Genomic DNA, 27,174 nt, shown 5'->3' on the forward strand with positions numbered 1-27,174 from the left:
TCCTAGCAAACTATCCAACACCTTTATTTCCAATTTCATTGTTCATTTCTGATACAAAAGTCAAACTTACACAGATAGCTCTTCAGAACAAAAAAACCTAAATGATTTATACATAAACAATTACATGCAGCATTTATAATGTGCAGTACAAAATGTACACTGTTTAGAGGAGATACACGCTGTGTATCATGCCAAGATTTAAACAAGGGTTCTATAGACTAGTGCTGATAGTTACATTTCACAGAGACAGCTGTAGGCACTGCCTTGAAGCAAAGAAAAGACACAGTTCTGAACAGCTCTTCTTGCCTCATCCTCAGGCCCCAGCTCCTCATTTCAGGTTTGGAGAAGAGCCTTGGTTTGGAGAAAAGCCTCATTTCAGGTTTGGAGCAAAGCTTCTCCATATTCATAGAACAGTTCTGAATTCATCAAAAATGAAGCTTGGCACGTGTGCTTCAACAACCTGAGGGACACAGGAAGGCACAGTCAGGCATTTGCATTATCCATTTGTTGTCCATTCATCCACTAATGAGCATATCTGAGCACACACACTACTGCCCTAAGCCACCCTGGCATCAGGATGTGCACAGAGCAAGGAAGGAACAGCCCAGCCAGGGCTCTGAGGAGATGCCAGGAGCACAGGTACAGAGCAGGACTGCAGGAATGCTGCTGTCCTCTCTGCTGTGCTCCACACAGCATCACCTACAGCTGCAGGATGGACACAGGGACCTTCTACCACACAGAACTGTGGGCTGGCAAGAGGAGACTGGAAGATCACTCTCTTCATTGTGAATATCAGCTGGGAAATGGCTACTGAATGTTTATTCAAGAACCACAGAGGTACAGCCTCTGTGGCTGATTGCTGTATATCCTATACAGAAATCAGGATTATGACTTATTTTTAATACTATGTATAAAGAATGTAAAATCAAATGTTGTTAAGTTGCATTTAAACAAGCCCCTCTACAAGCAGACTTTTAGCATTTCACTTGCATGTGAGACAAGGAAGGTGCCTGGGAAATCAGGCTTTGGCAGAAAGTGAAGGAAATACAGGATACAATGTTTCACCAAAATTTGGACTTTCTAATTAGCATTTTGCCCTGTGTTTAGAATACTGCTTAGTATTACTTGGAAATATCTTGGAACTTCTATTTTATTTCTTTCCTTCCCAACAGCCCCCAGCATGATACACTGAAGATTAAATTTAACAGACTTGTTTGAAATTAGCACAAAGCTGAAATCCTTTCTTTATTAGTATTCATCTATTTATTCCTGTAGTAATGGGACTGAACTCTACAAACCAGGGCTGCTTCTGTGTCAGCAGGACCCTGAGCTGTTATTTGTTATGGTGGCTCATTTGTAGTACAAATGGAAGGTGTGGGCAGTGTCTCCCTGGCCAGATCCCTTCATTGGCTAAAGTGGAGTGGGAGCACACATTCCCTGCTCATTTTTCCAGGGAAAATGGTTGGGGTGTTTAGGAGCATATTTAGAGACATGGAATTCTTTCTTACCTTTCTTGGTAACTTGGTGTATCGAATGTAATCTTCCAGGAACATGAGGGCACCCACTACATCAGCAGGCATTTCTGGAATCTTCTGGCTAAAATTAAACCACATGGAGATCACACTCTTACTAATCAACCAGTTACTTGGATTAAATTACTTGAAAATGCCAGCCTTCAAATAACACCATTTCCACTAGGTGTCATGTGATTCCATTACAAATAGAAATAGTGTTTTAATCTTCTATTTAGTAAAACATATTGGTGTAATTGCCTAATGCAATCATGGAATGGTTTGGGCTAGAAGGAACCTTAAAGATTATGGAGTTACAACAGCCCTGCCATGGGCAGGGACAATTTTCACTGGACCAGTTTTCTCAGGGCCCCATTCAACCGGGCCTTGAACACCTCCAGGCATGGAGCATCCACCATTTCTCTGTGAAACCTGTTCCAGAGCCTCACTACCCTCATGGGAAAGAATTTCCTCCTAACATTAATCTCAATGTCCCCCTTCTTTTAGTTTAAGTCACTCTCCCTTTTCCTGTCCCTCTCTGCCCATGTAAAAAGACCCATTCCACTTTTTAAATAAGATCCCTTCAAGTACCAAAAGACTGCAAATGTCAAGTATCCTCTGCTAGAACAAAAATACTGAAAAAGCAGTGCTTTTTCACTGCTGAAGTCCTCTTCACAGAGGTGATACTTGGGCAACAAGTAAAACATGGATACCTTGTGCACTGCTCCATCGTTGAACGAATAAACTGACCAATCAGAGCCAAAAATTGTTCTGTGTATCTTGAGTGAAACTGTTTCAAGAGGGTAAGGAGCCCCAGAACCAAAGGAAGCCAGTCAATTTGATCAGCTGGCCGCTTGCACACCACTCCTGCACAGAAGAAACCCAAAACAACACGTGTTTATAAACCAGAACATATTCTTATAGCACAGGCTAACTTATGTAATGTACTCTTCATGGCTTTTTGCTGTCTCCCCTTCTGCTTGCCCACACAAAAAAGTCCAAAACTAATGTAACAACTGCATGTCTTTCATGGTGAATGGCTTAATGATATTAACTGAGGCACAGGAGAGAATGATTTTCCCAGGAGTCTGGATTCTGTTTCCTACCCTACTGTATTTGGCTTAAATTGTATAACAAAACTGTCTGAACTGAACTGATAAAGTCAGGAACTATACATTTTCTATGCAGGTAATTTTACTATCTTCTCTACAGATAATTTCACATAGGTTTTAATTAGATTTAGACAAACAGCAACTTACACATTACCTAAATTTTTGTTGTACTGAAGTTTGGGAAACTGGGAAATGAGGAATAGGAAGTTGACGGTCGGAAAATATGGCAGACGTTTTGTTGTAATGTAGATCTGAGGGGAAAAAAAAGAAAAAAATGAGTAGTACAGGTCTTCTACATATTATTTTTTTTCTCAGTTAAGAAATAAATAGAAAAAAGCAAACTGCACTAGACACCAAAATGTATGCCTGACCTTATTTAATGGATTGTGAATGCCAGCAGCTTCCAGATAAGCTGTGATTTCATACAAAAGAGTGTTGTCTTCTTTAGGATAAGGTAGTAATGGGTTCTGATAATGTGCTTCAATGTCAGCTAGTATTGCTCTAAAAGAAAAATAGATTATATTAAATAATTTAAAAAATTATCCCTGAATAAACCTATGCCACGTCATATTAATATAAAAATTTCAAAGATACAAAAACCCCTGCATGGCCACAATCAAGAGTAAAACACCTTTTCTGGAGTATATTTTTACAAACATCATATTTGATTCAATATCAGCACCACACATATTCCATTCCTTTTTCTCATCTAAATATGAGTTCAGAAACAAGTGTAACCAAATGCTATTAGAAACTGCATGTTTAAAAATAATTAATTGCCAAGTATTTATTTTTATTGTTTTTGCTGGTTTAAAATTCAAATACTGATCAGCAAAAACCTGCACACAAATCAGATGCCACATTTTGCTGTAATTTAGATTTTAAGGATTACTGAGCTGATAACAATTACACTGCAGTGATACAAGCAGCTCTTCAGCACATTTTGCTTCTTACTTATTGAGATTTTCCAAAGCAGCAGCCAAATGCTTGGAGTCAAACCTGCAGGAATAATTCAATTCATTGGTAATCTGTCGTCTTAAAATCTGCATCTGACCAACCTGTTGACACAAACACAAAAAGGGTGGTGTGTTATACTGAATGCAATGAAGGAAGAGTGGAGCCAAACACTGACCCCAGCTGCACAGTGCACTCAGAGCAGAGAGGTAGTCACAGTGCTTGAAGTTTACACACAGTTCCTGGTCACAGGTACAAGCCAAGGGAAAAGGGCACAAAAATGTAACAGGTATAAAACCTGTTACTTGCTTTTCATTGGCCAGTGAAAATGCCTGTACTCTGTTTCCTACCTCTCTGTAAATCTTAGGGTCAGCACAGCAGGAGAACAAAATATCAGAGAGGCTCATTGCAGTCAACCTTCTCCTTCCCTGGCCTTTCCTCTTCACTCCAGTAACACAAACACCCACAGCACCCTGAGAAACGCTGGTGCCCATATATCATTACAGAGACAAGATAAAGAGCCAAGATAGTGGGACAGCTTGTTTAAATCCTCAGCAGAGTACAATGCCTTATGTGGCAAGGCAAGTCTGGGAAATGCTACTGCTCCAAACTTTATCCTTGGGCACATCTTGGTCTCAAGGCACTGCGAGGAGGCTCAAGAGTTCCTGACACTGAACACTAACTTAGTCTGCCCAGATCAGACCTCTAGTGCCAGACTCTGGTTTTGGTGAATGATTTCTTATGAATCTCAGTGCTAAGCACTTTGTAGAGTGTGAGGTGCCCACACAAACAAAGCTCAGGAGCTCTTGCAAACCCACGCCTGCTTCACTTCTGATGCTACATAATTACAAGTCAATATAATGCAACACAGTAAAATAAGCAGATTAAAATGTCACAGAATCACAGAACCATTAAGATTGGAAGAGAACTCTGAAATCATTGAGTCCAACCTATAACCAAACACCACCTTGTGAACTAAACCCTGGCACAGAGTACCACATCCAGTCTGTCCTTAAACACCTGACAGTGACTCCACACTTCCCTGGGCAGCCTGTTTCAAAGTTTAACAACTTTTTCCATGAAGAAATTCCTCCTGATGTCCAACCTGAACCTCCCCTCATGCAGTTCGAGGCCATGTCCTTTTGTCCTGTCACTGTTACCTGGGAGAAGAGGCCAACCCTCATCTGGCTACAGCCTCCTTTCAGGGAGTTGTAGAGAGTGGTAAGGTGCCCCCTGAGCCTCCTTTTCTCCAGGCTGAACACCCCCAGCTCCCTCAGCTGCTCCTCACAGGACTTACACTCTAGACCCATCACCAGCTCTGCTGCCCTTTTCTGGACATGCTCCAGCACCTCCGTGTCCCCCCTGAACTGAGGGGCCAATACAACCAAAGAGCCTTGATGAATTCTGACTAACAGTAAGTCACATGAACCTACCTTCATGATGGAGTCTAAATAAGCTGTCCAGATCTTCTGTGTTTTTGCAATTGCTGCAGAATAAACCTTGTTTGAATTTGCTGAGAAAAGAAGGAGGGTGAGGCATTAAAAAAAGATCAAGTAAGAAGAAAAATAAATACAAATGTACAAAGACGATTGCTTTCTTCCATCTTAACCAGTAAGCACTTACCTATGATTCCTTTGAGGGGACTGACAGCACTCATAAGTGCTTTTAAGGTATCTTGCACTGACCTGTCACGCAATATATTTTTCTGAAACATACTAAGGAAATTCTAAATAAAAGAAAGAAATAAGTAAGAAAAATTATCACGCACGCACTCCATGATTAATCTTGATGGTACTGAAGCCACATTTTTTAACAGCAGGGAAGACTATTTCCATAGATTAAGAGTTGAGGAATTCTGCAGTTACAATTTTTGTTTTTTGGAGTTATCTTAATCAATGTTAGAATATAAAGAAGATTGCCCCTTGTTAGTATCTAATATCCACTACAGACAAGTAGTAATTCAATTTTTCAGGAAGAACTGTGTTTGTTGATACTTATTTCCCTTAAAATCTCTAGCCAGGCTAGAACTAGATTCTTCTCAGGAAACAAAAAAACTTGGTTTCACATAGCAGGTACTAACAAAACAGTAATTTCACAGAACTGACACCTTATGTATCACGGTAGACCCAAACAATCTTTGTTCATATCTAGACAGAAAAATAGAAGACCTGAAATCAACTTTTAAGTACACACACGGAGTACACCTTCAGAAAGAATCCCCACACAACCTGGAATTACACAGCACCATTTACTTAGGAGCACCAACTTCCATAATTTTACCTGTAACTGAAATTCTCACTTCTGGAGTTCAACAACCACTTTTTAAAAGCAATTGATTTAATTTTACCATTTCAGTAATTAACATTTTTTTTTTTAAATTTCATTATTAAACAATAAAGCATTATGGCCTTGAGAAACTCAAATTCAAAAATTACCTGCAGCTCCTTTACAATCATGAAACACAGCAGCCTGTCTAAGCCATTGAGACCAAAGGTACCCAAAGTATCTTGGATCTCTGAGAAGAGACGACTGTTGGTTACTTCTTGATGAGTTTTGATATCATACCAGGTATTCATCTGGTCAATGTAACATGTGATTCTGAGGAAAAAATCAGCAAACAACTTCAGAAAAAGCTGCAGACAGCTCCTGTAATACTCTCAGTAATGAGTTGCCTTTCTTAGACAGATGAGAAAGACTCTCCAAGTATCTCTGGTGATGTTTAGCTATTCCTTTCTCCACCAGGGTTCTGTCACCCGTCCCTGATTTCTCTCTCCTCCATTTGTTTAACACACTGTTTTCCTTCTTAGACTAAAATCACCACTTCTCCAGACTAACCTTTAAAATGTAGAGGATGGACTGGGTAAATCTGGTTTTAGATAAAGATATGGCAGCTAAAGAAAAACTCTCTCGTGTATTTTGGTTTGTGTATGGTGGAATTGAAGTTATCCAATGCATGGTGACACAAAGTACTTACTTTGGGTCTGTGATCCTCAGGATTTCTCTGCAAAGACGGCCAATAAATGTTATGGATTCATCCACAGGTGTGAATTTTGGTATAGGAATGTGAGTAGACTGGTATATACTTTGCCAGTCTTGAATCTGAAAAATAAATTTTACAGTAATTTGCAGTGTTCTCATAACACCTTTTAAATGTGTTTAGAAATTTTCCTTTTGTTTGATTTAAAAGGAGCACACTGTAACATAATGTTGTAAATTACACATAGCAGAACACTATAAAAACAGAACAAAGCAAAGAGAAGAATGAATCTTATTACAAAAATATATTAAAATATTCTATTTTGGGTACTTTCCTCTTATGTACAAATAATGCAGGGGAGATGCTGCAACATTTCATAATAAGCTGGGGGCAGATGTTTTACACAGTAGTTAGCACATTCAATTGAAGTCAGAATGGTATGAACAATGGGTACACACGCTCCATCACTCACAGGCTCTAACAGCCAACTATAAAGACATTTATCAACTTTTTTGTTGTTTTCAGGTTTCAGTAGCACCTTTGTTCTTAAGAAGTTATTGCACTCCTGTTCCACGTTGTAGTTAATAATACGAGACACTTCCTCTTGCCAAATTTTTAAACCATATATGTTGACATAATCCTGGATATATTCAAATGATCGATGGAACCCATCCATTGTAGCTGCCATTTCTTTCAGTTTGGGCATGAGTTCACTTGGCTGGAGACAAACAACAAGAAAAAGATAAAACCAGAACTGTGAACAGGTAGAATTCAAAGAAAATGTAAAAGGCTTCTAAATACCCTTACAGAACAACCTCTAGAACATTTCACTATGGCCCAGCCAGACCTGAAAAGCACTGAGAAGTTATCAAAGTTTGATATCTGAATTAATTATTACTAAATATTTTTCCTCCCACTTTTCAGATTTTTTTTGCCTTCAGTGGTACTGTTGCTTGATCTAGGCAGGATCAAAACAAGGGCAGGATCAAAACAAGGAGTCACTCCTTATTTTATCATTGCCTATCTGTTTACTTGGCTTATGTGACCTGTCAATCATCACAGACAAAGGCAGTACTGTGAATTCAGAATTGACAGGACACTTTGGAATAGAACAAAAACAAGTTTTTAAATTTTATGTACACTTGGCAGTTTATATACTCATTTGAACATCAAATAAAGAGTTCCAAATAACCTTCAGTAGTCCAAAACTTTTTTTTTATAAAAAGGAAATCTGCACATAAAAGTATACATTATTTTTTAGAAGGCAGTATAATAAAAGAGGTCTCTGCACACCCAAGATACATAAAAAATTAAAACCAACCTTGGCTCTAGGATTAAAGATGAGGCCCCTGTGAAGAGCCAGGGCCACCCGTTTTACCAGCTCCTTCCTTATTCCATCCTCTAGTAACTGTTTTGGGTCCACCTAAGTAGAATAAACACTTTTCCTTTAAAGTCAGAAAGGTATAAAAAATATAAAGGATTTATTTTGTACCAAGAAAGATATTAAATACTTTTGATAATCAGGAAAGCATTGTTAACAGATGCACTTAACCACCAGAGCTTGTCCAAAGAAAAAAAATTATATACTTCTACTAGAGAATAAATGATTTCTTTAAGTTGAATGACAAAGGTTTGTAGTTCCCATATTCAAATTTTGTTCATGATGCACTGAGAATGTTGTGCAATTCTAAGAAGCCAGTATGCATTAAGAAGTGTATGCTTCTTCAAGAATACTTGCTTCTAGTTCCCAAAGAGGTATCAATGTAGCCTTAATGTAAAACTGCAGGACAGTTTATACCAATGGAAGAAACAGCTCTTCAGAAAAGGTTTCCAGCAGGAAAAACCTCCAGTTATCACCAAATACAGTGGATGAATCAATTAACTATGGGGACTGTGGGTTCCTAGGAACCTGAAAAAATATACTTCTTATCTGGCTGCCAATTTAGGCATCACTATTTGAAAATCTGTATGCAAACTTATATTTTCTTGTCTTTTTGTTTTTCCTTGAGGTCTCATATATTGTGCTGAAATCTGTGCTAAAGTACTAACTGCCACCAAACATCCATTTCCTATTGAAATAATGGATCATTACCTTGATGATACCAACTAAAGTAGTTTTCATCATGAGGATACCTTCAGTGAATATTGAAATTGCATGGGTTAGCTTGGCAACCTGTAACAGAAAAAAAATCACTGAATTGATTCAATAGATATAAATAATTACTCTAAAAATCCATGTTTTCCAGTGGTAGCTTCTTATTTTAGATTTAAATAATTTGCACTTATATACTATCAACTTTACATCTTGTTCTAGACTTACTTATACAATTACCTTTCTTTTAGTCAGATAATAAAAGTGTATTAGCAGTAGGAAAGAACAGGTACCTCTCAGAGGCTTCAGAGGGATTACAGAAGGGAAGAGGAGCCATATCTTGTGTGCACAAATACTATGGACAAAACTCTGAGCTGGTACCTTTGAGCAAGCTGGGAACATAGTTTACAGTAGTTATTCTATAGTAAAGCCTGCTGCCACCTCAGTATTTCCATGGATCTAATATTCACTTGAACTTTTACAATTATTTACAGTTATTATTATCCTTATGCTCAGAGTTCAGACAAGCCAGTCTTTTGCCTTTCAGGTGTTTACAAGACAGAATAGAGAAGACACTTCAGATCTACAGTACAACAGAAACTGGAAGTGAAAACAGCTTTAGTTTAGCTGCTTTCCTTTTACCGTCTCAAAATAAAACATTACTGAACATTGCCTGCTCCTTCACTCCTACCCCCACATAAGCCAGACTCACTCTAAAAAGTCTCATGGGGGAGTTTAAACCTAATGTTCAGGACTGAACATGAGCTTAATCAGAGATCACAGCTTGTTTGCAGAAAACACCTAACAAGTGAGCACTGGCAAAATCTCCAGGGAAAAGCTGACATCTTAACTGATTATTAGATTCTCTGGGGGACTTACTGATCTGCTCAGGTTTCTGTGTCACATCTTCCTCTACCAAAAATAAAACCAGGTAATTTTAATATTTACTCACTCTTTCAGACTGGTTACAATGCAGAATAAAAACCAGAGACAAAATGAGCAACAGCAGCTTTATCTGATCAAATTAACGTGCCTCCATCCTCTCCTCATTTGAGAGCAGCAAAAAGCTTAACCCTGCTGGCTTAATCAGTCTTTGACTTTCTCCTCTTGGAACGAGAATGTCAGACGTGGAGGGCTTCATGTCAGACTCAGGTTTTCAGGGTTCCATCCTCTCCCATAAATAAATATATACTTATGTTCATTTATAAATTCATTTAGCTTTTCCTCCCTCTCCTTCTCTACAAGATTGAAAGTTTTAAACTTCTACAAACAGAAGTGCAAAAATTACTCATCTGTCCTCGTGAAACCTAAGGTATGCTCACAATAACACCTGTCAGTTTTAACTTTAGGTCAACAAATCTAACTTCACTGTTAAACTGTAACTCTATGGAGTTGTATAGATTCAAACTTAGATTAAAGTTACTCATCTGTCCTCGTGAAACCTAAGTATGCTCACAATAACACCTGTGAATTTTAACTTTAGGTCAACAAATCTAACTTCACTGTTAAACTGTAACTCTATGGAGTTGTATAGATTCAAACTTAGATTAAAGTTGGCCACCTATAAGGTTTGCTTTTTCAGAATTCCCTGTTTTAACTGCACCTCATATCGTGGTCCCAGCTGAGCATAATCTCGTAGCTTGTCCTTATCAAGGCGAGTAGGCACTTCAATAATATCATGAGTTTGAAGCTTTATGATTTTGAGAAGAGATGTAAACATGCTTTCTGGAATGATCTGTAGAACCTTGTAAATGAGAGAAGAAACACCCACAGTCAGTATATTCTCATTAAGAAAATAATCCTCAATTAAGAAAAAATAATTAGAGAACAAAGCAGTTATGCCTTGTAAGCACCCACCTTTCTCACATAGGAGACCAGCTCGCCAGAGTAATACTGGGACACACTGAGAAGGTCGGGACTGTTCGCTTGATTGATACGGAGAAGAGGCAAATCAAGAGCAGAGGCAAGCTAGAAATAAAGTTAACATTTTAACCTCACGTGTTTTTTCTGATGAAAATTATATGCTTGAATTCTCTTGCTCAGGCTCTTATCCTACAACCTGAAGCACAAGATACTTCCTAAGGAGCAGTGTTATAACAGGCTTTCCAAGATAAAAAAAAATTGTTGAAAGTCAAAGAAGTCCAACAGTCCATAACACTACCTTCCCCAAGATTGTTAAAATCCAACAGCTGCATGGGACACTTCAATTGTAATTTTATATTCTCACTCACACTAATTCCCATTCTTATTTCTAGAGAGGATATTTTAATCTGAAGCCAGAGCTTCATTGACACATAAAGGGAACAGAGAACATAACTATTTCAATTCCTTCAGCCTGTTCTGATCCATATGCAGAAGATCCCATCTGTACAGCAATGCCTCCAGAAAAAAGCTGTAATGAGTAGAGATGGACAATGAAATTACTTGCTTTATAGCAAGAACGTAATCACTGCACTATAGAAACATGTATGACTTGGTTTTATTTTCCTTAAAACTAACCTTGAGTTAATTCAATACTGTCTAAAAAAACTAGACATAGAAGATGCTGGTAAAAGAAGTCTTAACTGATTTCAGAGCTTAAGGCCTTATAAACAAACTGCTTGAATTGGCCTGCAGTGTTCCACACTGTTGTTTATACTTACCTTTAGGAAAGTGGCTCTGAGTTTAGTTACCATAGATGGACTGACTCTTATGCTGTCTTGCATAATAGATGTAAAGCTGGGGTAGGAAACAAACACAACAAATCACCTTCTTCCTCTGGAAAGGTTATTTTAAACTGTTTAATTGTATGTCAACAGCACCAGTCTAATGTGTAAATGGCAAAGAAGATCACTAACAAACTTCACTAAAGGAGGATTTAGGTCTGAAGAGCTACTGGTTAGAAAAACCCTGTATGAAAAAGGGGAAGTGGGACAAAAGATGAAGCAACAGGGAGTGTTGTCAGCCACAGCAATGAAGCAGCTGAAGCAGCAGATCAGCAAAATCCAACTGTGGAAACAGAGTTTTTGAGCATTAGTCTTTCCTCATTTGTTTTTGGTTGAAAAATGAACTCCAGGATTTTGGAGAACACTTAATAAGACTAAAGGATGGAGACAAGAGGTTAACAAAGCTGTTAGAGTTAGAACAGGATAGACAGAAAAAAGTTACCCTATCATTTAACGTGCAGTTAACAACCTGAGAAGGATGGATGTTAATTCCTATTCAAGCTGATTATAATTCAGTATACTCAACAATTCACAGAACAATGCCTCAATACTGTTTATAAATTGGAATGCTGACAGTCTTAATAATATTTTTGCATGTGATTTCCCAGAAGTTTTACAAATGGTTACTGACTGGAAGGAAAAGGTCCTGCTAACATACCTGTCAATTAATTGCCACGCATAAGAAAGATCACCAACTATCTGCATGGTGATCAAGACCTCTTCTTTGATGTTGATAGTTCGGATCATCTGATGGAGAAATTTGCGGGTGTCGGCCAGAAACTGGCAAACTTGCAGGTTACTTTCCAGCTGGTGAAACTCTTGGACCTATATTTAAAAAATAAACAAACAAAACTCATAAAAGGACTCCTTTTTTGTTGTTTTCTATTCGTCTTTAAGGACAGCAATACAAACAGAATCAGTAAACTGACACCTCTGGATATTAGCAGCAGTAAGACACTTAAATCCTGGCCTGTTATAGAGTGTATTAACAATATATTTCATGAAGTTATTCAAGGAGGTGTACTGTGAAACATCATTCTGAGTACTCTTTTATATCCCGGAAATAGAAAAAGCACACACATTAAAAATACAGGTTTTTTTTTTATTTTGCTTTTCAAATCACCCTTTCTAGTTTCAAATTAATTTATTTTCAGCATTTCTAAAAAATTAGTAATATTGCCAAATAATGTTAAATATGGAATTAATTTCTTTGAAAAAACATACAAACCCTAGGCTACAGGTAGCATGACCTTTCATACTGTATTTTTCAATACCAAGGTTTACACAAAACTCCTGCTTACCATAGATATGTAACAGCAAAGATCTAATAGATTTAAACAGCTGATAAAATGCAGATCTGTTTTGTATCTCTGCTATCAGAAGTCAGTACATGTGTAAACAACGCTGCTGTTCCAGAAGGACAAGGTCATTTATGTCAGTGTCTTTGCCATACCTCTTCCAAAGCCTGTATCAGCTGTACGGTTTTTCTGCCTGCTGCAGTGGAATCATCATAGTTGAGAGACATTATTTGCTTGGAGATTTCTCTGAACCAAGCCTGGAGATTTTCTATGAAAGAATTAAAAAGAAATTAATGAAATCTCTGCATATATGATAGGCACCAAAAATACAGGGAACTTGCTAGTCAAAAGAAACAAACTAGCTATGAACATAGGAGATTATTTTTACAAGGTTTTTTTCCACTGGTACATTTAAAGTCTTTCAATATGTACACTTGTAAAGTGACAAATGCTCAAGTAAATTTCACATGCAACATTAAAAACACCTACCAAAATAAATGGGCATTAAAAAAATCTTACTATTGACTTTTAAGTCCTTGGAGAACTTGGAGAATACCACTCAGTGTAGAGGAGAAGTAAAAGAAGGTTTTCTTCTTTTAAAAAATGTTGATACAATTGAAATCTACGTTACAGCCAGGGAAACAATTAGGGAAGAGGTTAAACCATCCCTAAATTTAATGGGCATGATCTTCTTACTCCTTTGTACATAGAACATGGTAATTATACACACATTATACATACAGAAGTGAACTGATATTTTATAGTTAACTGGTATATCTAAATAAAGGAATGAAAAATACTTCTAAAAATAGGGCCATCTAAACATTAGGTACCTAAATATCACTTACATATGGAATATGTGCTGAAAACCTAAACAAGACAAGAGATAAAGAGACCTCTTTGGCAGCTGAGAGACATGAGAATTGTTCCTATATTATCACTATTAGAATAAAGTATTTTATTTTGGTATCACTTTAGAAATATAAATCAAAATAACTTTTTCCCCCCCAAAGTATAATTTTTAATAATTACCATTTTTCTCCACTCTAGTAAGAGGTTTAACTCCTGAGAAGACATCAGCAAGCTCAGTCATCCTTTCAGATCCCTCTTTTTTATAGTTCTCCCATTTCACTTGTTTTTCTGACAGCATCTGCTTGAACATCTACTGAAACCCAAAGCATTTGTTTTACAAAACTGGAAAGGAGGCATATCACAAATAAAATACTGAAAACAGATGGAACTGACTAAGTGATTACTACATAACTTCAAGATCTTGCCAGAATATTAAAAACAAAATTAAAAATATTAAGAAATACAGACAGTGTGATGGACATACAGTGACAGAAGCTTACTGAATTTTATAGAACAGTACAATGCAGATTTTTTGATTTTTAGTCACTTTTAAAAATACCCAGTGAATTTTTCAGGTTAGAGATCGTAGAAGACTCTGGTTAGCAGCACATTACCTCTTTTAGAATGAATTCAAATTGAGCTGTATCCAGAAGAAGCTGGAAAAGGATCCTGGAATTGTATCTTGAGTCTGTTAAAATTTGATCCTTTATCTGGCGGAGACGTTTGTTATTTGGATCACAAGCTGAAAATGGAAAGACAACATTTCTCCACTGTTACACAGAATTTGGCCAAACTTCTTAATCTTTGTAAATACATTTTTTTTAATAGCTTGAAGGCAAAATCATTTCACTCTGGTATGTAAATCCCCACTTGTTTTTCATTTACATGGACTAACTCTTCCTTTGAATAGAATATAATTAAGGCTTCGTGGTGCTTCAGCCTTCTTAAAACTTCTGCAGGCTTCTGAAACTAAATGTGAATTTAGTCCCTCTGTCCAGGAAGCCCTGAGATCAGTATTTCTAAAATCATTACAAAAATTCTATGGAGGTGTTAACAGAAACCCTTTTGCATATCAAGAAGCCTCAAAGACAGCACAAGCATTCAAATAAGGGAATGCCTAAATATGTCAGTTTACACACCCAAACTCACATGACAGACATTACTCAACAGCTTCAGCTGAATTTCAGTTCAACAGAACAAAAACTTTAGTTTCAACCTGTTAATTACTAAGATTTAAAGAAACTGGTCACTGCTTTCTTTTTGGAGCTACATAAAACTTTCAGAGTGTTTTTCTGCAGAATACTATTCAACAAGATCATGACTTCTACTAATTTTTGGACCTGTGTTCAGCTCACAAGAACTGAGGAAAGGCATGTGCTGTTTCAGACAAGGCTTTAGGAGTCTATTTGTAAAACAACAGCTCAACAATCTCCTGCAAACAGCGGAGGAAACTGCTGACTTCGACAGCAGCAGAACTGAACTTCCCCCGGGGCCCAAAGTGAAGCCCCAGTGGAGCAGGACTGACAGCTCAGCAGGGTCTTACTGGTGTCTGCAGTGTGCAGCATCAGCCAGCGGATCGCCACGTTGCAGTCTCGCAGACAATTCAGCAGCTTGGGAATGTTGTCCAGCACCAGCTCTTCCCTCAGACAGCCCTCCTTGAGGAACTGCTGCACCTGCGTGTGCACTCGCTCGGTGACTGCGGCGTATCTGCTGGCCTAGAAACACACAAAGCCTGCATCAATAAAATCCTTGCCTCAAATGGAATACACCATGTTCCCAAGAGCTTAGCTGGCACACAGCTAAAAAAAAAGTGCTATAAAAATTATTATCATTACTAGTAGGCAATATTATACACTGCAAGTGCACGACAAAGGATGCAAGATAAACGTTAAAGCAAGGCCATACTTGTCTAAGATTTCTATAGCCCTCAAAGTAAAGTGAGAAAGACAAGAAGTAGATGTTGCACAAGCATTTCTCACAGGTAGTCAGGGTGAAAACCCTTAGGAATAAAACTCTGGAATGACCCAAAGAGACCCAGAAGCTAAAAGCAGACACGTAGAGCCAAGAGAAGATTCTTTGACAAGCAGTTTTCCTGTCAGAAAACAGCCTGCACAAACAGCACACATGCCCCCACAGAAAGTAGTTCCAGAGTCCAGGCTACACAGGAAGCATAATGTTTCAAAAATGCAGACTTTTTATATATCCACTTATATACTCTTTAGGAATTATTCCTAAAAAATGGTACTAATATTTTATTGCCTAATGGGAAAGAACAACAACAAAAATCTGTCACAGAGCAAAGATGCTTATTTGTCACTTTTGAGACGGTCATAAGAAACTGAAGAACACACTGTATTTCAGAAGGCTTCTCTATATTTATTTTACAGCATGCTGTCTTTTTATACTCTTTCAGAAAGTTTATACTTATTCATTGGTCAGAATACAGCAACATAATATTCATTGGAGCAAGGCAGCCTGCCCCTCATTTATCTCTCTCTCTCCGTTTCCAGGCTGACAGCTTGGTAAAGCTCCTTTCAGGAGCAAAGGCAAATCTTATCAGCTCCTCTCTTTCACTAACTCCTTCTGACTCACAGACCAGCTCTGAGCCCCTTCCACACTTATTATTAATTGAGTTCTACTTGGTTAACTTCTTCCCTAAAGATGAAGGCAAAATGTCTACTTATATTCCCTAAGGTTGCCAGACACTATGGTACATACATTGTAAGCAGGAAGAAAAGACCCATGCATTATTGATGTCATACACTTCAGATGCCCACTTATCTTGCATCTTGCTAAAAATACTTAATGTTGGCTTATGTACCTGCTCTTTGACATTTGAAAGATCCAGTGTGTAGTTGAGGGCAGTTTTAGCAGCTTTGTAGGGCTCCCACGCTTCTGCCAGATTGACAGTGATTCCCATGTAAATGCTAATGACCTAAAATTGGAAGCAGAAAACAAGAAGTTGTATTTATATTATTACTAAGAAATTAGCATTTAGCAATATGTCAGAAAGGGATATGCTGTGGCTATAAATAAGAGATAACTGAACTTTTTTGGTAGCAGTACTTTTTGGTGTACCACCTTTGGAAATCAAGAAGAACACTTTGAAACAAAAGGCACACAATTAATTAGAAGCTTAGTTCTGAAAACAAGATGACAGTTCTTTCAGTCACTATATATGATACTCAATTTTTTTCTCCATGAACTGATGAGTTATTTTTTATTTCCATGATGCTCTAAAGAAGACTGATAAAAGCAACTGGGGAAAAAAGCTATGATAGGGAGGGCAAAATGAGATGAATTAATCTTACTGTGAGGATGCCCAAAAGACCAAATTAAACTGTAATGCATCTTTCACAGTGACACAACAGAAAGAAATCATGATTAAATAGTATGATTTTTGAGGAGCAAAGAGAAACTGATTTCAGACTCCTTGCACAAGTTTAAGCATGATTAAAAATGCAGAACTGTGAGTAAATAACAAGTATTTGTAAGATACATGATCAAAAGTGGAAGACTTTGTTTATTGACAGATGAAGGATGTACAGAGCTGTGGGATTATGAGCTTTGTCACACTGATGCTCCAATGTTCCTCCATACAGGCATGATCATATTGAGGGGGCACTGTCAGCCTTTGAGCTCTTCTGGCAGTGTCAAGTAAAGGCAAATGGGACCTGGGTCTGCTGATATGAAGATCTTCCTCATATTGTTGAAGTGAAGCTCTTTATTTCCTGTAGATGACAGCTCCTCAAAAGGCTACACTTCAACTGCTAAGAATAATTTGAAATCAGACCAGGAGTTGAGCATTTTTTATAACGCAGCTAACTTATCCACACTGGATCGCAAGAAGATAGGTGCTGTCTAAAAATATCAATTTGTACTATGAATCAAGTTAATAAAAATGATGGCATAATCAAAAATTTGCAGTGTCAAGCTCTTATTTCTAAAAATATGCTTGTAGTTGTCCTGAAACAGAAGGTGGGTTTCTAATGTCTACTGAAATAGACAGCTATTGCAGTTTCTTCCCTACCTGCTTCACTGCTACATTTATGGTACAGGAGAATATAACTTGAAACCAAAGAGATACACAGATTAAGGTACAGTTTCTTTGTTAAGTCTGATTCCCTTTGACATAGGCCACCTAGGGACTCTATTCTTTTATGCCAGCCTATTTCAACACCAGTTTTTGTAGACTAAGGATTCTGGATCTGGAAATCTTAAATATCAGTACTGAAACACAATAATTCCATTTTAATTACTGCACCTGAAAACGTCTATAGAAGCACATGTAGGCAGTTTTTGTAGACTAGGGATTCTGGATAGAAATACTAAATATCAGTACTGAAACACAGTAATTCCATTTTAATTACTGCACCTGAAAACGTCTATAGAAGCACATGTAGTGACAGCTTTAGCTTCTATGGTATTTTGACAACAGCACAGAGCTAATCCTTAAACAAGTTTTCAAAGAACATCAGTGTGGGATGATCTGTTGGGGATCAAGATTGTCCTCTACAGCATCCTTGACATGCTGGTAGAATTCACCAGCAGAAACCACATGAAAGTCAGAAATGATAAATAAAGTCCTGTACTTGGGACAAACCTAAACCATTGCAACAATACAACTGGCTGCCAGTGTCACAATTCTGCAGAAAAGGACCTAAATGTCTTGCTGGGCAAACCAAACACGAATCAAGCACGCAGTCTTATGACAACAAAAAATAATCAGACACTGGGCTATGCCAAACTGCAGCCAGCAGAGTGGGGGAAGTGAGTCTTTCCTTCTAGTCAGCTCTCATTGGATTTCTTTGACAGAAATGGGTCCGGATTTGGGCTCCTCATCATGAGACAGACATACACAAATTGGAATGAAGTGAACAGGAGGCCACCAACACACCTGTGGGGACCCAGTATGTAAGAACAGGGTTTGCTTAAGCTGGAAGAAAGATGTCAAAGGAATCTGAACTGGGTCAACACACCTGTGGGGACCACTGTAAGAACAGGGTTTGCTTAAGCTGGAAGAAAGATGTCAAAGGAATCTGACTGTGGTCTTCACCTACCTAAAGGGAAGTAACAACTAAGAACGAGCCAGACCCACCTCAGAGGTGTACAGTGAAAAGACAGGAAGCAACGGCCACAAGCTACAGCAAAAGAAATTCCAGTGGTATAGAAGGAAGAAATTCTTCACCACTAAAGTGATGAGTCACAGCCACAGGTGTCCACAGAGCCTGCAGTCTTCACCTTATACATTTCCAAAGCTAACTGGGCAAGGCCTGAGCAGCTTGATTTAGCTTCGAAGTCAGCCCTGCTTTGAGGAGAAGGCTGGACTAGAAGATGCCTAAAATGCCTTCCATCACACATTTTCTTGGGACTGACTTTATCTTGATGGTATTAGAGTATAGTTGATTGAAGTATTTAAGACAATGAATTACACTTTCAAAGGACAGTCTTCCATGCTTATCCAGAGTGTTTGACTTGGACTGCTTCACTCTGAATAAAGTAAAATTTCCACAGAGAAAAATCTGTTCTAATTTTAGGTTATTACATTTCTATAACACATACTGTAACAATAATTTCAATTGTTCTTATAACATTAAATCCAGGGAACAGTTTTAAAACAGAATTAACATTTACCCAATTATCTGGAAAGTATTTATCCACAATCTCTCTCATTTTTGCTTGCTGAGTGTGAAGAATAGAAGGGTCAAAATACAGTATCACATAGAGCATGGCAGCCTGAGTAGCCAGGGCAGTGCTGCGGTGTTCTGGTAATGGATATGCTGAAACCTAGAAAAAGTAACAAAACAAAGCTGAACATAATACAGTGCATCACAAACTACCTGAAAGTATTACGGGACACATTGAAGAGTGCAGTGTATAGATACTACAGGGCAAGAAGTTTATTTAGGTAAGCTGGACATGCTTACTCATACAGCATATTTACCAGATGTATTTCCATAGTGTAAAAGTTGACTGTGTAGATGTGTGCTACTTGTAACAGGCTACAGTAAGATTTTACTATGTTGTAAATGAGTCAAGTAAGATATGTCCAATCATAAGACATTAAACAAAAATGGTGCTTTTTACTGCAAGGCTGGCCAAGTACTGCAGCAGCTTGCCCAGAGAGGTTCTGTGGTTTGTACCTCTGGAGATACTCAAAATCCAACTGGGTGCAGCACAGTGCAACCTGCTCCAACTGTGCTCGAGCCTGGTCAGACTACCTGACCTCAAGAGTCCCTACAACCTCTGTCATTTATTTTTTTTCTGCACTTCATGGCTGAGTAATTGACCTAAGAATCCAATTGATGCTCCCTTTTAAAACCCTTTTTTATCTCAGGGTGGCTTACCTGGTTGTAAATGTCATCTGACCGTAAGCGGCCGATAACCATGCTAACAAAAGTTTCACTTATAGGAACCCTGCTGAAGTAACTCTCGGGGTAGTTTGGAGGTCTTTTAGCTCCAGGCTGGCTTGAGTATCCAGTGCTTCGAAGCAATTTACAAATATCATCTAAATTGGAGTCAGCAGAGGATCTGGCTGCACTGTTTTACAAAAAAAGAGGAAAAAAATATGAGCTATATAACCCAGTAATTCCCTTTACTCCCACCCCTTGTAACCACACCCTTCTCACAAGAAAATTAAGAAATACTGAAGTCTTTTGACTTCAATTTTTTCAAACAAGTCAAACAATTTTGATTGTTTATTCCATTAATATCATGTTACAGGACACTGATGAATGTCCATACTGAAATTCCAGATAAGCAGAAAAAGCACAAACAGAAAATTAAACTCAGGAACAGAAAGAAGGAGCTTTATATTCAGAGAAGAATTTGTTCCTTTTTTTCCCTTCTTTTTAAAATTTTCTTTTTCTTTCTCCCAATTTCTGAATTCCCCCTGTCAATTCACTTCTGCATTCCAGAGTTAAAGAATCTCTCATTATATACTGGGAGCCATAAACATAGTCAAAGCATCATTTATATGTGTGGAAGGATTTGCACTGATACCCTTTTAAGACCCCAGCTGTTACACCCTGATGCTGAGAACCTACCCTGTAAAACTTGTTACTCAATTACCTAATAAAGCACTACAAGAAGTCTGACTTGCAATACATTTGTAACCTAGATAGTCAGGACTTTTCACAAAGTTTCCTTGCACATTTGGGAATCCATGACATTTTCATTACTGGCAATTGCAGCCTAAAAGCTTTAGCTGAAAGTTTATTTGTGGACTTCAAATGTCTGTTGTAACAGAATGAAAAAACTGTTGCTCATTTTGCAGCTGACCTTGCAGCTAAAAGCTAAAAGCAAGGAGTTCTACCGATATTCAGACAGCTCTGCTGAATTATCTGTCCAAAGTCAGTTGAAAGGTGTCAATATTTCTATTTATCTTAATTCAGTGACCTAGGTTACTGAATATACTGCAGGTTACACATCTCAGCCTTGAGTGCTTCTGTACACCTATATACACGACCTGTATCTGTAGTAGGAAACCAACATTCTTTCTCTGACTTCTCCTTCAATCTTCTGGTCAATGACCAGGAGCATGACTCCATATAAATACAAAGCTTCACACTGTTTGGAAAGAGAAAGAATGAAGAAAGAATATAACATGAACATGACTTTGCAGCAACACTTAAAGAAAAACATGTATTGGCAAACTAAGTCAATGTCAACTACGTAGTTAATGTAACATGAAAAATGGCAGGCTGAGGATTTTTGCTCTTTGTCCTCCTTGAAGTGAGTCACAGCACTTCCATGCATTTGGTAAACCTAAAAATCTTTGTCTAGGCTGGCACTTACTGAGTGGGTTAATTTTCTACTATTACAAAACTAGTCAATACTTACTAGAAGCTGTTTTCCATCTTCATTAAGGAGGACGGTTTCTAATGTCTGCTGAATGTAAATTCCTTCATTGAGGTCATCTAAGTATCTAGGAATCATGACAAAAACTTTGGTCATTGACTATTTTGCTCTCAAACTAGAACTCAATCAGTGACATTTTCTCTGAAAGCCAACAGATGCATCAGAACACTTCCCTAAAAGAAACAGCAAAGAAAAAGAGAGCTCTCCTAAAAAATGAGAGACTGGAACCCCTAGCTAGCGCCAACCAGCTGGCAGAAGTTTCCTTCCATATTCTGATGGTGTATGTGAAAGACACTGGAGGATACCTGGCAGCTTATAGCTCATCCTTATAATCTTGTCATGGGTGATAACAGCTGGGAAGGCTGCCATGCAATTATGCAGTAAAACTGTCATATTTTCAAGTTACCTAAGTGTACCTCCTGGAAATACCATAACTTGATCTCAATTGAAATTTGGAAGGTAGAGCTAGAAGTAGCATATGTTCACCTGAATTAAGAGAAGATTTACTCCTATTAAAGGATTTTCCAGCCACACTACTTAATAAGTAATATCAAACATTTGATATTTTCATATAACATCAATAGTAAAACCAACTCTCATGTTTAAGATTCTCAGTAACTTTTACTTAGACCATTTAATGAAGTTTTAATTTTGTTTTTTACACATCAGAGTAGCAAACTTGAGAATATGGCAACTTCACTGAAAAATTAACTTCAAGAAAATAATGCCAATGAAAGTTAAAAAAACTCCAAACTATCTGATATTCTGTTTTGCAAGAAAAAAAAATTAGCTTAATAATATGGATTCTCCTTCTATTAAAAAAAAAAATCTTCAAGACAATCTCTATGATAAAGAAAAACTAACTCAAATTTACAGCTGAGGAAATGAGGTAGAGAGGTTAAATGTTTTCAAGTCATATATTAACCTGGCAGGGAACTGCTGGAGTAAAAGATAGTGTTCACTCCAGCAACCCAGGTTTGCTGGTACACATGAATATGCTTCAATAAGGAGTATATTGTGTCTCTAAGGAAAAAGCTTCTCATCAATAAGACAAAACAGTAATCTGGTCTTTGAAAACCTGTACGTATTTAAGATACCATACCTGTTTAAATCTACAATGTATTTGTGTACACTCTGAAAAGCTAAATAAAATCTTGTCAAAATTTCAATGTTGTTCTCACGAAATTCTTCATCTAAATCCAGTAACTCAGGCTTGGCTTCCAGTTTGCCTTCACATATCTCAGGCCCCTGAAAAACAGAAACTCACCTTTAGAGACAATACTTGACTTTGATCTCCACTTCTCTACAGTAGGACACAAACCATGTACAACTACCCCTGTGTGCAAACCAGAGTTACCATTTCTTACCAAAACAAGGATGTGTAGTTTTCTAACCTAGTTTATGGTTAAATATTGATTCTATAAAGACGAGCTTTACACATTGTTACAATCTGCAATGACTTTAAATATGATTTATCCAATGTAATGAATGGAAAAGAATAGCCAATGCTTTCAGTAAAGCCCCAAACCATTTGAAAGCACTGGATGCTTTCTGTAGTGCCAGCTATCTCTCTGATGGAATTTTTTCCTTTACACATTTCTTCTTGTTGATTTCTCAGATTGAAACCATAACATTGAGGGCTCACAAAGCTTAGTACCTTCTCATACATTCAAACTGCTTGAAAATATTAGACATGTTTTTTCCACAGACTCTACATCTAGCTCAGCACTCGTCTCCTGAATTAATGCAGAAACTTTGTCATTAACAATCATGGAGAAAAAAGAACTGGGATGAAGAACCTGACTTCCTTAAAGCAATAGTACAACTTTTCTAACCCTTTACAACTGTCATATTTCTCAAAGGCACTATGCAGTCTTACCATCACGAACTACATGAGAATAATGCTAAAGTTTAATTGAAAGTATTATTGAAATTTAATTCAAAATACCCAGCTGACAATCTGAGTTTTAAAAAATACTCTTCTGCTTCTCTTTCTGTGCAAAATATCTACATAAAACAAAGGATAAAAGCGTGCACCAAATTGCCACTGAAGTTCAAATGGACAAAGTAAATAGTCTCAACTTTTCAAATCTCAAATCTTTCCTCATTAAGTAATTCTAAGAATCATGTATACAGAAGGGGTGCACTTGCAGTAAAAATATTTGTGAATTCTTTAATCCCTGCTTTATAAGTTTGACTCTTATGGATTTATTTGGTTTTAATGATGAAAACCAGCACATTGTTATGCTTTCTCAACATTCAAAAATACTGAGGCTTTAAGGATTACTGTATTTCTCACCAATTACAGCTGTCTGCTTTTAAATTTTCAAGTAATTTGTTTATAAAAAAGACTTCTACCAAGCACTTAGATCTAAAGGTAACTGTGAAATCATTTGTGCTCTGGATTTTCAGTATCTAAGCCTCACAGTGCCTGAATTTTACAACTTCTACTACAATGAAATTGAATTAAATTTTAGAAGTGCCTCCCTTGCTTCATTATTATCATTTCTTGTATTGTACAGTCCAAATAAAGTCAGATTAGATAGTCTCTGTTGTTCCTTCTTAGTCATGCTGGAAAATGACAGAGGGAACTTAGTCCTGCAAGCTTAATTCTGAAAGAGAAATAAGGGCTTTCCATGGACAATTCTCCTTGACTTATTTATTTATTTATTCAGCACATGTGACAAGTCCAGAGGCAGAACAATCATAGCACTGTCAGACAGGAAAGCAGGAAGCAGTTTTCATGGCTGCAAAGAATAAGCTACAGATTAACAGAAGAAAGATGGGCATACTGCCCATGCCACTGCTCTGAAGGAAAACAACTGACCATGCAGGCTCAGAATCTGCTGGAGGAAGTTTAATTTAGTGGTCCTGCAGGAATTCTACTACTACTACTACTACTACTACCTCCCCTGAATCCAATACTCACATTTTACATAACTGGTATCTATCAAAATTCACAGGCCAGATGACTCATCAAACATTTTGGAAGATGCAGTAGTAATAAACACAATAGTCAGGAATGGCTGTTTCACAGCCCAAAACATCCTCATGTGGGACAGCAATTTTAAGGAGAAGTTTAATAATAAAAGGATTTACCTTGAAATAACTGAAATCAAATATGATATCTCCATACTTCTGTTGATCAGCCTTGTCCTTTAGCCTGAAAACACCAGGAATAAATTCGGAAAGCCTCAGAAGTTCTGCAATGATGGCATTTCCACAGGAAACAATCCGAAGAATTGCCTGACCACAGAGATTATTTTCAGCCAGAAAATCCACCATTGTGGAGCTGGATGTGACAGAGCAGCAGAAGTCCTGCAGTCTGATTCTGATCCTTACTCTTTAGGTTACTGGAAGCAGAAAGCCAGAGGAAGAAACTAGCTGTGCCATTAATAACCTGTAAAAACAAACCCACACACATCCACAGTGGTTTATATTAATGGTTTTGATAGTTTAATTTGTAGATATTTAAGCATACTCTCCAATCTTTCAAATTATGAAATCTAAATTATCCACAACTTTGTAAAATCAAAGAAATGCACAGAACTAATTTTCAGCATGTACATTTAGTTCGAGAAGCGACCTGTGTGAGCAGGCAGGGGAAGTGTGATCTTTTGGGGAACAGCTGAAGGACACTATTGAAGAATGGAACGAAGCGATTATGACCAGGAGAGGAGATAAGGCCCAAGGAAAGCAAAACTACTTCACAAAATGTGTTTTAAAGAGCTCCTTTAGAAATACAACCAAAGTGATCATAATGGGTTTAGCAATAAGGAAAACTTTCATGGCAAATGGAAAAGACACAGCTCCGTTCCTTTATTTATTGCTGAAGGACGAGCTTCCATCCCATGGTTGCGTTTCATGCTCAGTTTTATTCACACGTTTCCTGCAGGACACGACGTGCAGCACCAAAAATAAGCGTCTGTGCTTCAGAAACATTTACAGCAAGTTATGACCAGGCTTGACTTTTCACCAAACGCTTTCCGAACCACTGCGATACATTTCGGATGACAGAGAGCTGTCCCAAGACAGTTCTGACCCAGAACGAGCGCCCGGAGCCCTCCCAGGTCCCCAGCGCCGCCTCAAGCTCTGCTGCACAGGGGCACAGCGGGCCCCAGACCCACAGCGGCCGGACGGGCTCCGAACCCGGCCCCGTCCCGCTCCGCCACCGCCGCACTCACAGTCTGCAGCCGGGCGGCCCCGCTCCCTCAGCGGCTCCCGCCCCGCCCGGTGTGCTCACCCTGCCCCGGCAGCGCCTGCGGGCAGGGACGGCGGCGGCTGCGGGCGCACAAGGATGCACTGGAGGGTAAGAAGGATGGCAGGGAGGAGGCGGCGCTCCCTACGACGTAGCCGAGGCCTCCCATCACATGACGGCGCCGGTTGATGAGGCGGTTCCGCCCGCCCCGCTGCCCGGCGCTACCGCCCTCCTGCCAGTACCGCCGGGAGGGCGGCGTGGGGCCGCCCGCGGGACAGCTGCGCTCTCGAGCTGCGGGGACGAGGTGAGCAGCGGCCGCTGGCCAGGGTGGCTGTCCCCGCCGGCCCCGTCCCCTCCGCGGGCGAGGGCAGCGCTCCCAGGGGTCGGGAGCGGCGGCGGGGCCGTGTCTCCGTGCGGACTGCCCGGCCTGCCCTGCGCCGGGTGAGGCGGCGAGAGGCCCCGGGAGCGCCGAGCGCCCTGCCCGGCCGGCGCTGCTCCCCCAGCCCGAACAGGGAGGATCCTCCTCCTGTGGCCCCTCATCACCGAGCGTGCCTGGGGCTGGACACCGATCCTGGTGCTCAGAGAGCGCTTGACACCTGTAGAGCTGCTGTTACAGAAGCAAATAATACGTCTTTCTTACCCCTGCTTCATAGTTTGAGATATTGAGGCATAGAAAGTTTAGGTAATTTCCTCAAATGTTTAAAATAGCGAACAGAATAGAAACTGTAGGCTTTTTTATTTTTTATCTTCTCTGGATATGAAATGGTCCCATTTCATCACTTGCTGTAAGGAAAAAAATATGTCCTCAGTAGTCTCCCATCAGCACGGAGTTTGCTGGTTGTGTTTTCCAGGAGTGAGGGGCCTGGGGGTTCCACATGGGAAGTGTTTGGATGACCCCACGGAAGACCCTCCTGGCAGAAAAGAGTGGTAGAAACACTGCAGTGAAACCAGTTCCAGAGAGGAATGTGCCCCTCCCTTGGAAGGCAGAATGGACAGCTCCAAGCTGAAGTTGAAGAATTCACTTAGACAGTTCAAGAGTGAAATCTTGGCCTTGTTATCCATAGCAGACCTGAGGAACAGCTGAGTGGCTCGAAAGAGCCAGCTGGGAAGTGATGGGGGAACAGGACCTGTAAGCCCTGAGGGGGTAGAGAGTAAAAGATAAAAGGAAAGCAACACGTGGGCCAAACATGCTCCACTGCTAGGGGTTTAGAAGCTGCTGAGACAATGATGGATTCTGGGATGCTGGCCATCTAACTTTCCCCATTTTCTTTTTCTTTCTTTCTCTGGTTTTCTTACTCTTTCTTTCTCTTCTTCTCAAAATATTTTGTACGTCAGACTGAAAACTTCCAGTGTCTCCTTGTGTCTGGAGAAGTTAAATTTTGCTGAGCTTAAGTTTGAGAAGTGCTTTATTTTGTCTGGATGTTTTAAAATTTGCCAAGTACCTTATTCTACTTGAATGTTCTAAAGTTTTCAAATAAAATTTGTTATTGAGTCTCCTGGTAATTTGGTTGTTTTCCCATGCACTGCCCAGGGTATATCCCACTGCCTTCCTCTGAACCCTTAAGGGGTCAGCAGGGGCATTACAGGATTGTAACCAGTTTGTTAAAAAAATAAT

At 38.9% G+C, this 27,174-nt stretch overlaps 2 protein-coding genes across 3 annotated transcripts in view; one reads left to right on the forward strand and one right to left on the reverse strand.

The window, feature by feature from the left end:
- On the reverse strand, positions 1 to 25,697 carry WASHC5 (WASH complex subunit 5). Of its 2 annotated transcripts, none has more exons than XM_039715453.1 (29): positions 25,605 to 25,697; positions 24,461 to 24,761; positions 22,464 to 22,609; positions 21,344 to 21,428; positions 20,970 to 21,070; positions 19,849 to 20,041; positions 19,136 to 19,288; positions 16,323 to 16,436; positions 15,045 to 15,216; positions 14,116 to 14,243; positions 13,682 to 13,811; positions 12,805 to 12,917; positions 12,010 to 12,176; positions 11,289 to 11,364; positions 10,504 to 10,614; positions 10,250 to 10,390; positions 8,647 to 8,727; positions 7,876 to 7,977; positions 7,093 to 7,272; positions 6,552 to 6,676; positions 6,013 to 6,175; positions 5,201 to 5,303; positions 5,011 to 5,090; positions 3,578 to 3,681; positions 2,995 to 3,124; positions 2,778 to 2,874; positions 2,225 to 2,378; positions 1,509 to 1,596; positions 1 to 460 (listed from the first exon to the last, which is right to left on the reverse strand). In XM_039715453.1, exons 2-29 carry the CDS (start codon positions 24,644 to 24,646, stop codon positions 404 to 406), a joined length of 3,480 nt encoding a protein of 1,159 aa, XP_039571387.1. In that variant the 5' UTR covers positions 24,647 to 24,761; positions 25,605 to 25,697; the 3' UTR covers positions 1 to 403. The 2 variants fall into 2 exon arrangements, with proteins under 2 accessions (XP_039571387.1, XP_039571386.1); XM_039715452.1 differs by having other exon boundaries at positions 25,546 to 25,684.
- Positions 25,661 to 27,174, forward strand: part of NSMCE2 (NSE2 (MMS21) homolog, SMC5-SMC6 complex SUMO ligase) — a 126,832-nt gene continuing 125,318 nt past the window's right edge. Inside the window, exon 1 of the mRNA XM_039715454.1 lies at positions 25,661 to 25,863. Coding sequence (XP_039571388.1) covers positions 25,732 to 25,863 — 132 coding nt within the window. The 5' untranslated portion in view covers positions 25,661 to 25,731. The remainder of the gene's footprint in view (positions 25,864 to 27,174) is intronic.

Source organism: Passer montanus, unplaced genomic scaffold, assembly GCF_014805655.1.
Source record: "Passer montanus isolate IOZ18808 unplaced genomic scaffold, ASM1480565v1 scaffold33, whole genome shotgun sequence".
Taxonomy (NCBI): Eukaryota; Metazoa; Chordata; class Aves; order Passeriformes; family Passeridae; genus Passer; species Passer montanus.

Coding starts and splice junctions, on each gene's coding strand:
- WASHC5 (XM_039715453.1), bottom strand. CDS start 24,646: ATGGTGGATTTTCTGGCTGAAAATAATCTCTGTGGTCAGGCAATTCTT. Junction 11,365..12,009: donor GCGTGGCAATTAATTGACAG/GTATGTTAGCAG, acceptor TTCCTACCCCAG/CTTTACATCTATTATGCAAG. Junction 5,091..5,200: donor TCCCCTCAAAGGAATCATAG/GTAAGTGCTTAC, acceptor TTCTTTTCTCAG/CAAATTCAAACAAGGTTTAT.